Source organism: Scaptodrosophila lebanonensis, unplaced genomic scaffold (assembly GCF_003285725.1).
Source record: "Scaptodrosophila lebanonensis strain 11010-0011.00,11010-0021.00 unplaced genomic scaffold, SlebRS2 tig00000001-arrow-pilon, whole genome shotgun sequence".
Taxonomy (NCBI): Eukaryota; Metazoa; Arthropoda; class Insecta; order Diptera; family Drosophilidae; genus Scaptodrosophila; species Scaptodrosophila lebanonensis.
The window spans coordinates 9,549,930-9,564,485 of record NW_022060529.1 but is presented as its reverse complement, the minus strand read 5'-3'; the positions used below and the strand labels follow the sequence as shown (position 1 = coordinate 9,564,485).

Here is a 14,556-nt window from a genome sequence, read left to right as displayed (position 1 = left end):
CTGAGATGTTTGGGATAGAAAAATATGTTCTGGATATTCACCCAATTTCGCACCAAATTGCAAATATTGGAAAGCAACTGGATAAATGTATTTCATTTTCTGCAAATGAAAATGTTTCTGATTATTCAGGCCCGTCAAAAGGGAGATGGAAAACTTTCCAACTTCCCACAGGCACAGCGTTTTCGAGAGGAACCGGGCCAGAAAAACCATTTCTTTACGGTTCCTTGATGATGCCCATTCAAAGGTTTTTCAATAAAATTTTACTGATAATTTATGTTATAAATTTCGACTTTGACTTTATAACTTATTTTAGTAGTTCAATCACAGATGGATTGCTGTGGACATAAATATTTAAGTTACTAATGTACATATTTTCGCATAAAATCGAAATACCCAATTTTTCATTAATTACGTATAAAGTTGGCACAGCCCTATTACCCACTTTCAGTTTCGTTTGATCGTTCGATGAGTGTCTAACGTAATGAGTTTGGTGGCGTCATTATTGGGAGTGGGGCTACTGGTGATGCTTATAATTCCAGGAGGTCTGTCGTTAGTTGCTGATAAATATATACAAATGGAGCAGTTAGAGCGCCACAATTTTCTTGTGGGAATAGCCAGAGTTGGTATCTCGTTGGAGCACAATTCAGAATGTGGTCTACAATTGCAAGCATTCATGTCCGCTATAGCGGAACGTCGTTTTTGGAGCACAAAAGGTATGGCACGGATGTACTTCAGAGACATAGTCGTATAACATCTGAATGGATAAAGTATTGTCTGTATCTTAATACAGTAATCGACTCATTTGGCTCTGCGGGAAGCTCCTTTGGATGGGGTAACTATTTTTGGTTTAGCCCACCTGCCATGTGCAATGAGCTTAACGACCCCTATAGCATCACCTTCTCGCCACTGCACCGAACCAAGTTTTATTTCAACACTACGAGTCCCATGTCTGTACGCTTCTCCGTTCTCTATATGAATTTCACGACGCCATACTACATCGACTTGAAGTTGCCATTCGAGGTGAGCATGCTCGGTATTGTGTGGCCAGGCATTCCTTCTGAGTTTCCAACTATTTGGCAGCGCTACATAAGCCTAGGCCTGTGTCTTCCGGCGTCGTGTAATCTTACAGCACTGTCCCACTATGCCGATTTGTTTTTCGCGCGAAACGTCTTCGAGCTGCAAAGAAATTTTGCACTTGAGATGGTAACGGTCGAGGCGAAGCAGCCTCGTGTCAGTTTACAGATTTTGCGGGAAACAAGCAGCCAGATATTCATGTAAGTACCACTTGGAAGGGGATGGATGTGCACCAATTGGCATAAGTACTTTAGTAACTTTTTTGTCAAACATTCTCGGAACACTCGTCCAATACATATTCATACAGATTCAACAGATTTTCAGTGAAGACTTTCAGTGATTCATACACATGTCAGCAATTACACTTTAATGGTACTTCACTGACGAACGAAGGAATGGTCAGTTAGACAGATCCACAATCGTAGCTATAGTGTTTCAATAAGATATATGTATGTACTACATAATAATATCTAGTACGTGCGAGATAAAAGTTATAATAATGACCAGGCGTATACAATATACAGAATTATTTTTTACGCCTTCATAGCGATTTTTAATAAATGCGTACTGATTTAGAATTGTGAACACCACTATAATTTGCATACACATGTATGTATGTATGTGCATTTGTATATTAAAAGTCTGTTTGTCTTACTAAATCGCTCACCAGGTCAACAAACTTCAAAAGTGGTTACGGATTGAGAAAGCGTTAAAGTGGTTTTACGAAAATTAGGTCCAACTTATTTTGAAAACTGAAATTGAAACTCACCTTGGTGAAGAACTTAGTAATGTGGGGATAAATCAGTTACAATACTTTTGATTAGTTGTGTTAGCATTTGTATATTTGGAAATCATACTCTGGGTGTTTTTGTAGCTGATCATTAATCTTACAGCTTACTGGCGCTGATTATCATTTCGCTCACTGTTTTGGCTGAGCTGCGGTCTGCTAAGTCCCCAATTGGTCCTGCAGAAAAACAGATGTCCTTGCTAAAGTGCTTTCGCTTGAGGACCAACTTCAGTCGTGTCTTTAGTTCGCGGCCAAATAGAAGCGAGGGAGACTGCAGCTTTGTCGGGGCTGTTGCCGGCTTGCGTTGCATGGTTTGTCTCTGGATCACAGTTTTCCATGTGTACTTTTACTCCATCTATGCATTGACCAACACACCGCTAATGTTTGCCAAGCTGGAGAACTTTGCGCTGCAGCCGCTCCTCCAGGCATGCTTTCACGTGGATCTATTCTTTGTGATTAGGTAAGTCCGCTTCGAACAGTTAGAAGACCAACTACTTAGCCTAAGCCCTTTTGTAGCGGCTTTTTGATGGTCTATCAGTTCCTGAGCAATGCGGCTGACATGGAGCTGATTCGAAGAAATGGCATCTGGGAGAATTCAAAGCGATTTGGGAAGGCAGTGGCTCGTCGTTACTTGCGGTAATCACAGGGGGCGCCAAATTGTGGAAGGGACTTAATAGCTCTCGCATTTAATCACAGCTTGACGCCTATGCTGGTGCTTACCATAATTCTTTCAGATATTCTGCACAACGCGCTCAATGCCTTCACACCCTTCCGTCTGGGGCGATATAGCAGCATCTACTGCAAGAAGTAAGATACGGGCGTTATGTTATCCAATAATCGCCAATAAATGCATGTTAATTTGGTTATTGTTGCAACATCGCTTAATCTGACAATTAGAGTTTTTCTGTTCTCACAGCAGTTGGTGGCACAACTTGTTGTACATACAGAACTTGTTCAGGCTCGATGAAATGTGCAGCTCCTGGACCTGGTATCTAGCCTGTGAGATGCAGTACTTCCTTCTATGCCTACTTCTGCTATATATCTATGCAAAGCATCCGTATGTAGTGCAGCTGCTCTATGTGGCATTAATGCTGGGATTTGTGGCACTTTCGTGGCTCAGTCACAGCCGCCATGAGCTGAGCTTTCAGTAAGTTGTTGGTGTCGGTAGCGAACCCTTTCAGTAGCCTGCATTTTTTTATGTACACAGCCCGGATAGCACCTACAGTACGTTAAATGAATTGTACGCAAAGCCCTGGACGCGGATAATCCCTTACTTGGCTGGTGGCTTTGGGGGCTGGCTGCTTCACACGCATGGAAAGCGTCTACAAGCCAAGGGAACCTCGTTGTGGCGCCGAACTTTTTGGTTTTTCGCCTGCTGCGTGGGCTTGGCCACAAGCTTCATGACCTATTGGCGTCAAACACCCGCACCTGTGGTCGCCGCCATCATGTCTCTGGGCAAATTCGTCTTCTCCATTACCGCCGGCCTGGTCATTGTGCTCTGTAGCTGCGGTCACGGCGGACTCCTCCGCACCCTCCTCAATGCCAGGCTGTGGCGATTGTTCGAAAAGTTTTCCTTTGGCATATACCTGCTCGCCCCCATTGTCATATTTGCCAGCTATGGCGGTGTCCCCACCCAGTTCAGTGAGTTAGCTTCAGGCATCGACCTTATTGGCATAGTTCTACTCACTATCGGAGTTGCAGCTCTTAGTCTGCTGTTATTCGAACTACCCCTTCAGCGCTTGGCCAAGCAGCTTCTACCCAAGGACACGCCAGAGATCCACAACTCTACATTAAGGCCTGAAGATAAGGCAGAGGGATAAGAGCGAATAGCGTCTACTTCCTCGATATACATATAATGAACGTAAATCAGTCGTGAGATACAAGGTACATATGGAGAATATATTCAATAGTAGGCTATCCGATACATGAGTAATCAACTTAATTCAGCTGTCAATAAAACATATTAATCCAAAGTTTGTTGTACAGTTTAATGGCCCTGTACTATAGGCAAACATAATTAAATGAGTAAGCTAAGCTAAGCTTAGATTGCCAGCTAGGTTTGAAATACATCCAGAAATATTGGGTCTACATGTAGCATTGTATGTATAAAAGAATATGATGCCTCTCGAAACATAAAACAGCCTCATCAATCCCGAATTAACAATTAGGAACTTTAGAACTTTTAGTTCGTTCAAAAAAAAAAAATTAATCAGTTCTATTTTATACTTAGTTTTTTCTAGGGCTATCTTTAATTGCTATGTTTTAAAAGTAATATAATTAATCTAACCTTCATTCAAGCTTTTTTCATACCTCTTGCTAAACCCCACATAGGTCTATTATCTATAGAAAAAACCAATCAACTTTTTCGTTTACTAATTTCCTAGTAAAGCAGACTCAACAAATTGGACGATAATAAAAATGAATAATGTACAACTGAATTTTCATACTCTGGAGGTATTATTTCGATTTTTAGAGTGCTGTAAGCCTAAAACTCAAATGTGCAAACTTTATATGCAACAATATTTTCCTCATTTCTAGTCTTGCGAAATAGTTTCTGCTCAAGAAACTGTTAGAAACTGTTCCTCAAAATTAAAGATGTAATATTTTCAGCAAAAATAATCCATTTCGTACACCTTCTGGATATTGTAAGATACACATGTGGCACATATTGTAAATTTGAAGTTAATGACTGCAATATAGTAGTTTCGATAGTATCCGAGTAAAAGTTTAAAAGAGCATAAAACTATATCGCCCTAATTGTTCAGGGTATTGCAGGAAACTGTTGTGTCGCCCACATTTCATACGTAGTCTTACTGGAGAATCATCAGAAACAGCAACAATATTATCACCGGCACCCGCAGAATAATAACAGTGTAGTCGTAGCTCTAATGATGATCACAGCGCGAGAGTAACTCGAACAAAAACTAATCGATTATTATCTACAGCACTACTTGTATTTGTGGATGTACAAAGGTATGGGTTTCTTTCACAGTTTCGGCGAAAAGATTATTTTCGTTGTCGCTTTTCTTCGTCAGCGGCGAGGCGATGCCTTGACAGGTCCGCTTCCAAAATGCACACCATTGTGTGGAACTGGGCTCGACTCTCTTCTTTCTTAACCTCGCCCTTGAAGGGCCAAACTAGTTTAACAGGTAGAAGCACACAAACGCACACACACGCCTTGCCAGGATAACCAACAACTGTACGATATACAGAGATATATGTGCATATGTATGTAGTTTGTATTCGGGTATGGGTGTGTGATTATATGGGCAAAGGCTAAGTCATGTGCAAAGAATCAAAGTAGGCATTTTTCTTTTTACCGTTCCCCCTTGTTCAAATCTGGAATACGTACGCTGCCGAGCAGGTAGCTGTTGCGTTTTTCCTTTTTTAAGCCAGCGTTTCGCCTAAGTGCGACGTAGTTTTTCCTTTTTTAAGGGTCGTCGAGGAAAATGCATCAAACATACATATGTATGTATGTATGTATGTATATCCATGTGCATAGAAACTGGATAGTTTTTACCAACATGTGTGTGCATCGGATTCCTAGTATCAATAACAATGCGTTGTGTACGGCTTTGTAAATCTCTAGAGCGGCCTATGTATGCATGCAACGGAGTGTGTATGTGTGTGTGTGTGTGTGTGCGGCAACGTTTTTGAGATATCGTTAATATTTTCTTGGAAACGGGGATCGTTGATTGCTGTGGCACGCAGGTAGAGACGCTATTGCGGTGCTCAGATATTGACGATCACTACGGCCATACACTCTCAAAAATAACATACACACATATACATACGTACATATGCATGTATGTAGTATACATGGGAGTAGATTCAAAGCCAGACAGGTACCTTCCGCTGCTGTTAGCCCCTTTAAAGTTATTTAGGAATGCTTTGGTTTCATCACTCACGCAATTTCAGCCAATGCTCTACCAAACGGATTGCAATGAGCTCTAGAAAAAAACAATGCAAGAACTTTAAGCCATAGGACGTGCTTTTAGCCAACAACTAAGGCTAGTCAGTTGCTAGTGAGCTAGTAAGTTACTAAGGTGTCCGCTCTCTTCTTCAGCTGCTCTCACAACAACACACCAGTGCTGCCAATCAAGCTATTTTCCCGCCAGCTCTGGCACTTTTCAAATACCAATTGTGGAAGAAGTTTATATTTCTGGAAGCAGCAAGTTATATTAAGATTCATGAAAGCGTATTAGATATCTGCATATACTTATTAATATTTACTTACTTGTAAGTCCGAACCAACTCATTTCTGTCACCTACATCTATGTTTATTTGTTGTTGGTATAACCCAGAGGAAAAGGCTGCAAGAGACTGTTGAAGGTTGTTTTGTTGTATTAATTGCTAACTTCGTAAGTCGTAAAATAATCATGAAATTCTTCTAATAGACTTTCCTTACACCAAAGATATGGCACAAACCTGGGAGTCGTTCTAATTAGTGGCAATGTTAATTTAACTTATGTGCATAATAACTATTTTAGATATTTCTAGCTTGATTCAATTTCAGATCTAGCCTTTTTGACTCTCACTTGCTGAAAACAGCGTCAAACACACACACACACACGCGCATAAAGCAAATCTCAATTCAGCACTTGAGAGCAACGCGACTACCTGCCCTCCCAACTTCTGAGCATTGCTGAATACAGCTGCAAGAGACTTGCACTCACACATGCACACACACACGCACATGGGCAGGCAGCCAGCCATTTTTGTATTTGTGTGAGCTGAGAGCGAGCGCGTATAAGCAACGTATCTTGCATTTAAAGTTTAGTTTCTGAAACACTGTCGCCCGGTTCGGATCTGTGCTGCGCTCGTTCGCGTTCTATTAAAGACAACAGCAAATATTTTTGAGTGAACGCCATTGTCCATCAAGTTCAGATATTAAAGAAAAGGCGCTTAAATTCCTTGCCTATGCGCATACAATTTAAATCAAGTGCATCGAAAATACAAAAATACATACATATAGTCATAGTCTATACCTATCCAGCCCTCAGTAGTGTGTGATTTTGTGTAGGAAACTTGAATCCAAAACGCATATAGAAAATGCTGCGACGCATATAAAACTAAATAACAAAACAGTGATTTACATTTCTGGAGCGAAAGAACAAGAGTGTTGTGATAAATCGTAGCAAACTTAGACTTCCAAGGCCCCCAAGCCCATCATAGTAAATCAAAAGAGGAGCAGCAGCATGGCGACCAACACAGAGATACTGCCCTTCCATCAACAGACAACAATATCTCTACAGACAGCAGCCGCGCTCACCAGCTATCATGGAGGTGGCAGTGGCGGAGGAGGTGGCGGCGGTGGTTTGGCAGGCTCCGGAGGAGCTGCAGTGCTGCCTACGGCCACACAGCTGGCAGCAGCCGCATGGAGCATGGATGATCTATACCAACAGACTGAACTGCCCGGCCTCACACGCAGCGCACACCACCTGCTGCGCTTCACACCCTACGCCCTGCATCATAGACCACAGCTGCAGACGCTGCCGCCCGCCCTCTACCTGCAGCATGCAGCAGCCGCGGCAGCAGCTGCCGCCGCCCATGCACAGCATCATCATCACCACCACCATCATCATCAGCACAGACCCGCCACGCCCGAGAGTCCGCCTCCCATCGAGGGAACGCACATCAGTAATCTCTTCCCCGAAATACTTGAGATGATCTTCGAGCACCTGCCGGTGCGGGATCTGGGACGTGCGGCGCAGGTATGCAGTGCCTGGAGAGATGCCGCTTATGCTAAGAGCGTTTGGAAGGGCGTCGAAGCAAAACTGCATCTGAAGCGTTCCAGTCCCAGCCTCTTCAACTGTCTGGTGCGTCGTGGTATTAAGAAGGTACAGATTCTATCACTGCGTCGCTCCCTCAAAGATCTGGTGCTAGGTGTCCCAGCACTTACCTCGCTAAATCTCAGCGGCTGCTTCAATGTGGCAGACATGAATCTCGGACACGCCTTTTCCGTCGACTTGCCAAATCTGAAGACGCTCGATCTCTCGCTCTGCAAACAGATCACGGATACGAGTCTGGGCCGCATAGCGCAGCACCTGAAGAATCTGGAGACCTTGGAATTGGGCGGCTGCTGCAACATCACCAACACAGGCCTGCTGCTCATCGCGTGGGGCTTGAAGAAGCTTCGACATCTGAATCTGCGTTCCTGCTGGCACATTAGCGACCAAGGTATTGGCCATCTAGCTGGTTTCAGTCGTGAAACGGCCGAGGGAAATCTGGAGCTAGAGTTCCTGGGTCTGCAAGATTGCCAACGACTTAGCGACGAGGCGCTCGGTCATATAGCACAGGGTCTGACATCACTAAAATCCATCAACCTGAGCTTCTGCGTCTCCGTCACGGACAGCGGTCTGAAGCACCTAGCGCGCATGCCCAAGCTGGAACAACTTAACCTGCGCTCCTGTGACAACATCTCCGACATTGGAATGGCCTATCTAACGGAGGGAGGCAGTGGCATCTCCTCCCTGGATGTCAGCTTCTGTGACAAAATCAGCGACCAGGCACTGACGCACATCGCCCAAGGCCTCTACCGACTGCGATCGCTCAGCCTCAACCAGTGCCAGATTACGGATCAGGGCATGCTAAAGATCGCCAAGGCGCTGCATGAACTGGAGAACCTCAACATTGGTCAGTGCAGCCGGATAACGGATAAAGGCTTGCAGACGCTAGCCGAGGATCTGACGAATCTAAAGACCATCGATCTCTATGGCTGCACACAACTCTCCTCCAAGGGCATAGACATCATCATGAAGTTGCCCAAGCTGCAGAAACTCAACCTCGGACTCTGGTTGGTAAGATGATGCGTCCACCATGACTGCAATGCCTGTGCAGCGGCAGCGGCGGCAGCTGCGCTCAACAATGCTGCCGCCCCTGGTCAGGGGTCCTAGGCGGTTCCTAAAACGCGACAGTACTCCTATATAGTAGCAGTTAAGATTCAGATGCCTGCCAAAAATACCACAACTGTTTGTCAGTGTGTCTGTCTGTGTGTGTGCGTGCGTGCGTGTATTGGCTGACTTTAGCTGACTTTGGTTGGCCTCACGAGCAGAGGCAGAGGCAGAGCCAGAGCCGCATTCGTTCTACCTGCGTGCTTTTGCCTCGACATTCGTCGTAGCAGGCCGCACAATGCAGACAAACCCTGAGACGCGCTCGAAGGGACGGCTACAACAACAACCCGTAATTACACACGCACGAACACACACACGCACGCATACATATATACACAGGGCAGAATTTCCAGCAAAATGGCAGGCAGTCGGACAGGCAGGCAGGCAGGCAGCAGTAAAGATACAACTAAAAGTAAAACAAGATACACTGAAAACTCATAGCTTTCGTTTGCCATACCATACGCTGTACTAAATTTTTTTCGTACGAAGTAGAGAAGCAACAAAGGCAGACAACAAAAACAAAAAACAACGAAATAACGCCAACAACAAAATGCAAACAATGAAACATACACACACACACACACACAAGCGTAGATAGTCAGACAAACACAGTGCTCGCACAGGCGACGCAGCGACGGCAACGGCGACGGCGACGTCATGGAGCTTGTGCAGCAGGTTTCAAAGCTTGGGCGGGGGCGATGAGGGGCAGGAGCGGCGCGTCGGCTTACACGCACGCAGCAACGATAAAAAAAGTGAGGAGAAAAAAGCAGAAAACACGGCAATGGCGAGAGAGAAAAATCAACACTGCAGCGACAAAGTGCATGGTAGAGGTGGGCCTGGATCGTGATTTTTTTTTTTATTTTCGAAATCAATTCAAAAAGGCAAGAAAAGACATTCACGATTAAGCGAAAAGAATCACCAAAAAATCTGTTGAATGGGAAATTTTGAAAATGATTCGATAAAATATTCTGTGCACATATACATATGTATTTGTATACAATTTCAATGTATTTGTGATATTTTTAGTGTTTGAAAAAATACAAACTTCTCACATCTACTTTTTAAATGCAATAACTTCGGTAAAATCAAGCAAATTTTGTCTTAAGAGCGTAGTGCGTGTTTCAAAAAATTGGTAGTGCCAGGCTGAAAAAAGGCAGTCCGTGTCCACCTCTAGTGCATGGCGATAGAGACGCGCGATAAAGCGTCGTGCTTTTGCGCATAAGGTGTGCGGGGTGAGCAAAGCACACACACACACAAATACACACACTTGTTCTTATGCCTATACATATACGAGTATGAACATTTGTATAGGTGGTATGTGTGCGTGTTTGTGTAATGCAGGCCAAGCCGCCATTGTTGTCGTCATAGCCGCCGACGTCGATGTCGCCGTCGCTGTTGCCGCCTTGGTCGCTCAAGCTGCAGCGTTTAAACAGATGCAAATAAATTTAAATAGTTTATTTTAATTCACGCTTCGGCTACAGCAACGGCAACAACAAAAGCCAGCGGCCTCCACAGACCAGCAACAGCGTGGCTGTGTGGCACTAACAACAACAGCAACAACAAAACAAACCATACCTACGTGCGTGTGTTATTTTGTTGTTGTACAATGTACATACATACATACGTACGTATGTACATAACTATTTATGTATACAGTTTGCTCTTTGTTTTTGTCGCTACTCCAACGTTCGTTTGCGCTGCCTTTTGTTGCTAGATATAGGGTGTTGTTGTTTTCATTTATTTGAGAGAACTGAAATTTTAAAAGACATGTTGAAATATTTGTTCGAAAATCTAAAACACCTTACTGAGGGCACACAATGCATATTTTGATCTTAGAAGCTTGTAATTAACCACCAATTCTGCATAATCAAAAATGTGACGTCTTCGAAATACTATATGCAGGCCTGTTCCCATTTCCAATTTCGATCAAGCTTTTCGGAATTGATTGGGTCTCGTTTTCCTACTTGTAGAAACGGAGGTGTTCGCAAATTTCTCTTAACATCATTGTATGAACGCATTTTCTCACAAAATAAACTAATTCTACCAAACCGATTTCGAAAAATTTGGAAGTCGGAAACAGGAACAGCTCTTATTTATGAGAACGTTGAATTGCCCCAAAACTTGTCCCTTTTTAAAATATACATTTGTAATTATCTAATTATTTCCACACGTTTATTTCAGTAAAAAATTTCGTACCTCTCAAAGTAAGAAAAAACACCCTCTATAAATACATATGTATGTGTGTAAACATGTTTTTGTTAAGTTTTTGTGATTCTTTAATTTGTTCGTCTTTTTCTGAAATTGTTTAGTGCAGCGTAGTTAGTTATGTCGTTTAATTTAGACTATTAAACCATGTTAATATTAGACACTTAAAGCAAAATTTATATTTAGTTTAGCATTTGTCAAGCAACAATTAGTCAAATACATACATACATACTTACATACGTAATGCATACGTCATTAAAAGTGTAACATAGCAACAACAAGAAACCAACAACTCTTATACAATTTGTTTTTTGCTTGACAAATTCATAGCAATCTAATACAATATAATGAAAATGTTAATGAAAATTCTGTAAATTTTTTATTGTTTAATTTATAAGTAAGTTCTAACATGCATACAAGAGAAGAATACAAAAAAGAAGAAAAAAACAACAACAACAAAAGCATACGGATTAAAAAGAATAACTTAATTCATTCTTTTTTCTATTGTGATATAAAATGTATATGTATTTAAACAAAAACGAAAGAGAAGGAAAACAAAAACAAAAATAAATAAATTTAATGCAAAAAACAATTACATCAATAATATGATTTTCATAAATAAAGACAAACCATGAAACTAAAATAATCATGTTAAATATATTTTAAGAGAAATTATCAAATCCTTTGTAGCGAAGTTCTAATTCTAATTTACAACCCGCCATTTCAACGGACATTTTGAATTGAGTTAAAAACTGCAATATTTATATGCCTTATTTTATGCTTTCTACACCTACATATGTATGTATAATTATGTTGAAAAAAGAGAGTCAGCAGGATATCGAATACGTTAAGCCGGCATTCCAGAAGAACTCAATGCCCAACCCCCCCAACCACCTTTAATGGATGGTCATTTCTTTGGAACCATACCTTCAATATACATATGTATTTACTAATGTATTTGCATATTGCATATGTATGTATATAGTTTAGCATCATTCACCAACTGTGTATGTGTAGCTTTAAGTTATACCTTTTATGTATTGATATTTTTGTTGTAGCGTAAAGCAAGAACTTGAGCAAGCATGAAAACGGAAATAAACAATTAAATATGTAAAATTGAATTAAAACTATGGTTTCTATTTGTTTCTCTATCGATATGCTTGAGCAGGGAGAAGGGGGGAGACAAAGCACAACACACACATGCAAGGCCAACAATTAGAGAACATAAACACATATACATATGTACAGTACATGCTCAGGCATATGTTTGAATATTTGCATGTCGCACGTCTTCTGAAAGCTGTGGCTAGACCTGCATCCTGCAACAAAGACGTCCTCGGTCAACATCAAGGCATCGTACTAGATCGAAAGAGTATTCCAACATACCAGTACGCATATACACAAACATGTACATATCTATGTATGTATGTATGTACATATGTGCTTTGTGTGCATTTTCCTGCAAATTTATTTAATGTTCTGTCGTCCGCGTGTGTAAGCATAGGTACGTATGTATGTAGTTATGTACACATTTGCTGTAATGAACAAAAGGCATACTAATACAATTCCAATATTGCTGCACCCGCATGAACAGCACACGGACATACCTATTCAAATTTACATATGTGCATACTGTAGGTATGCTGTAGGTCTGTCTGCCAGTCCACATCCGTACTTGTATACATATAGAAACACATGCGTAGGTACGAGTAGGTATGTATGTATGTGCTTTGTAATGTGGTTATGCAAGCGCACACACGCATGTCGAACTTCATCTGTCCATATGTACACACGCACTGTACAGCATACGAGGAGAGCTTTTAAAGTGCCTTAGAAGCAAGTAATGTGAGTGCTTTAGATAGTCAATTAAGAAGTGAATTCAACATGAATTAATATTAATCTTTGTACGATTTTACAAAAATTCTTCCTACTCACCAAACTAACTATTCGATAGAATCCCTAAAATGAGTTCTCAAAAGCCTCTAAAAAGAGTCCTCCATTCAGATTTTAATGCACATATCAGCAACTCAATAAAATATTTTTTTTAATTAATCATTATTATCATTTGTACATAAATTAGAATTTGCTTTATCGGTTTCCAATCGTGATTTACTGTACTTCCTTATAAACCATCAAAATATCAAAGATACACAAGTTTCATATATCATCCACCTCTTTCCCACTACAGCATTCAACTTAAATTAAGTTTGTGGTGTTAATCATTCCTTAGGACAGGTAAATAATATAGTAAGCCAATATGCACTAAGATCATTCCTATTAATAGATAAGATAGCATATAGTATACAGGATACTACTGATTAGGAGACCAATAGACAAAGTCGATAATTAATAACACATTAATTATTTGTTGATATAATAACTGAAAACTTGCAGTGATAAAATTTAAATGTATCAAAACAATAAATTAATAGTAACTCATTTAATGCAGATGAACTTACTAACTTTTTAAGTAATGCTTAAAGATAACAAATTATGATTTCTGCTGGATGTCTACACTTGTTGAACAGACCTCGCCCGTGCATACATATGTATATGTTTATTGCAATTATTTACATAGATTGTGTGCATTATACATATATGTGCTTATATACAGGCCATGACATATACATAAACTTAAATATACGCATATATATACATACAAGTATATATGTGTGTGTATGCTTTCCATGCTTGACAACTGCTTAAATTTGCATTAAAAGCTTCTATAGGCATTATACTTATACTGCATACATATTAATTTATACATATAGATATATGTATATTTAATGTACGAGTATATATATAATCAGGATGCTTTTATTTGCACAAATATGTACAATTATATGCATGTATGTGTGTGTGTGTGTGTGTGTGTGTGTGTGTGGATACAACGCAGGATAAAATGCAGACACATTACAAATGTTCTTTTATCAGGCGTTCTTTTATCAATGCCCAGTCCAAATACCACAATTGATCGAACGGAATGACACCTCCGTTCATTAACAAAAATTTATTTCCGCAGATTTTTATTTTAAAGTAAGGATTTTTTTGTTAAATTTTTACTACAAGTCTATGTACGTGTATTTAACGTAAACATATACATATCACACAGGGAATAGAAATGTAGCTCATGCATATCTGTGGCTGTTTATGTTACACTTCATAATTTCAACGTTGTAGTACATATATAGATGAAGGACTTTACTTGAGTGACATACTATTTCAAAGCGATATTAAATTTATATTTAAGTAATAACAGTGCTAGCTATTATTTTCTTTAAGTTATAATTCTTTTATTTATTAATTGGTACAATTACAATACCTTTACTTTAATCTAAAGAGCATGAACAAAATTTCACAAAAGAATAATTAAAGGATAGGCTGGGTCAATTTTATTTAATTTTTAATGATTGATTTAACAATTATTTACATGTCTAAAATAACATACTCGTTTATGGCAGCATCCAGAAAACGAAGAATGGTAGAATAGACGAATCACATGTTATAAGTAGGTGGAAAATCGCGATGTCCGTTCATTCGTCTTTGCACTGAGGATTCTTTTGAATGGATCAGATAGCAAATAGTATATACTTTATT

General features: G+C 40.4%; 2 protein-coding genes across 2 annotated transcripts; both read left to right on the top strand.

Annotated features, from left to right (window-relative positions):
* The first annotated feature begins 574 nt into the window (after window positions 1-574).
* LOC115634769 (nose resistant to fluoxetine protein 6-like) lies at window positions 575-3,681 on the top strand. The gene is made up of 7 exons (XM_030532663.1): window positions 575-713; window positions 791-1,274; window positions 1,968-2,321; window positions 2,378-2,497; window positions 2,558-2,668; window positions 2,781-3,008; window positions 3,069-3,681. The coding sequence occupies exons 1-7, from the start codon at window positions 575-577 to the stop codon at window positions 3,679-3,681; spliced, it is 2,049 nt and encodes a 682-aa protein (XP_030388523.1).
* A 3,378-nt stretch (window positions 3,682-7,059) lies between these two features.
* LOC115634768 (F-box/LRR-repeat protein 14) lies at window positions 7,060-9,438 on the top strand. Its single transcript, XM_030532662.1, is given in 1 exon segment — window positions 7,060-9,438. A coding segment is annotated over 1 exon segment (1,698 nt). The 3' UTR covers window positions 8,758-9,438.
* The last annotated feature ends 5,118 nt before the right edge of the window (window positions 9,439-14,556 follow it).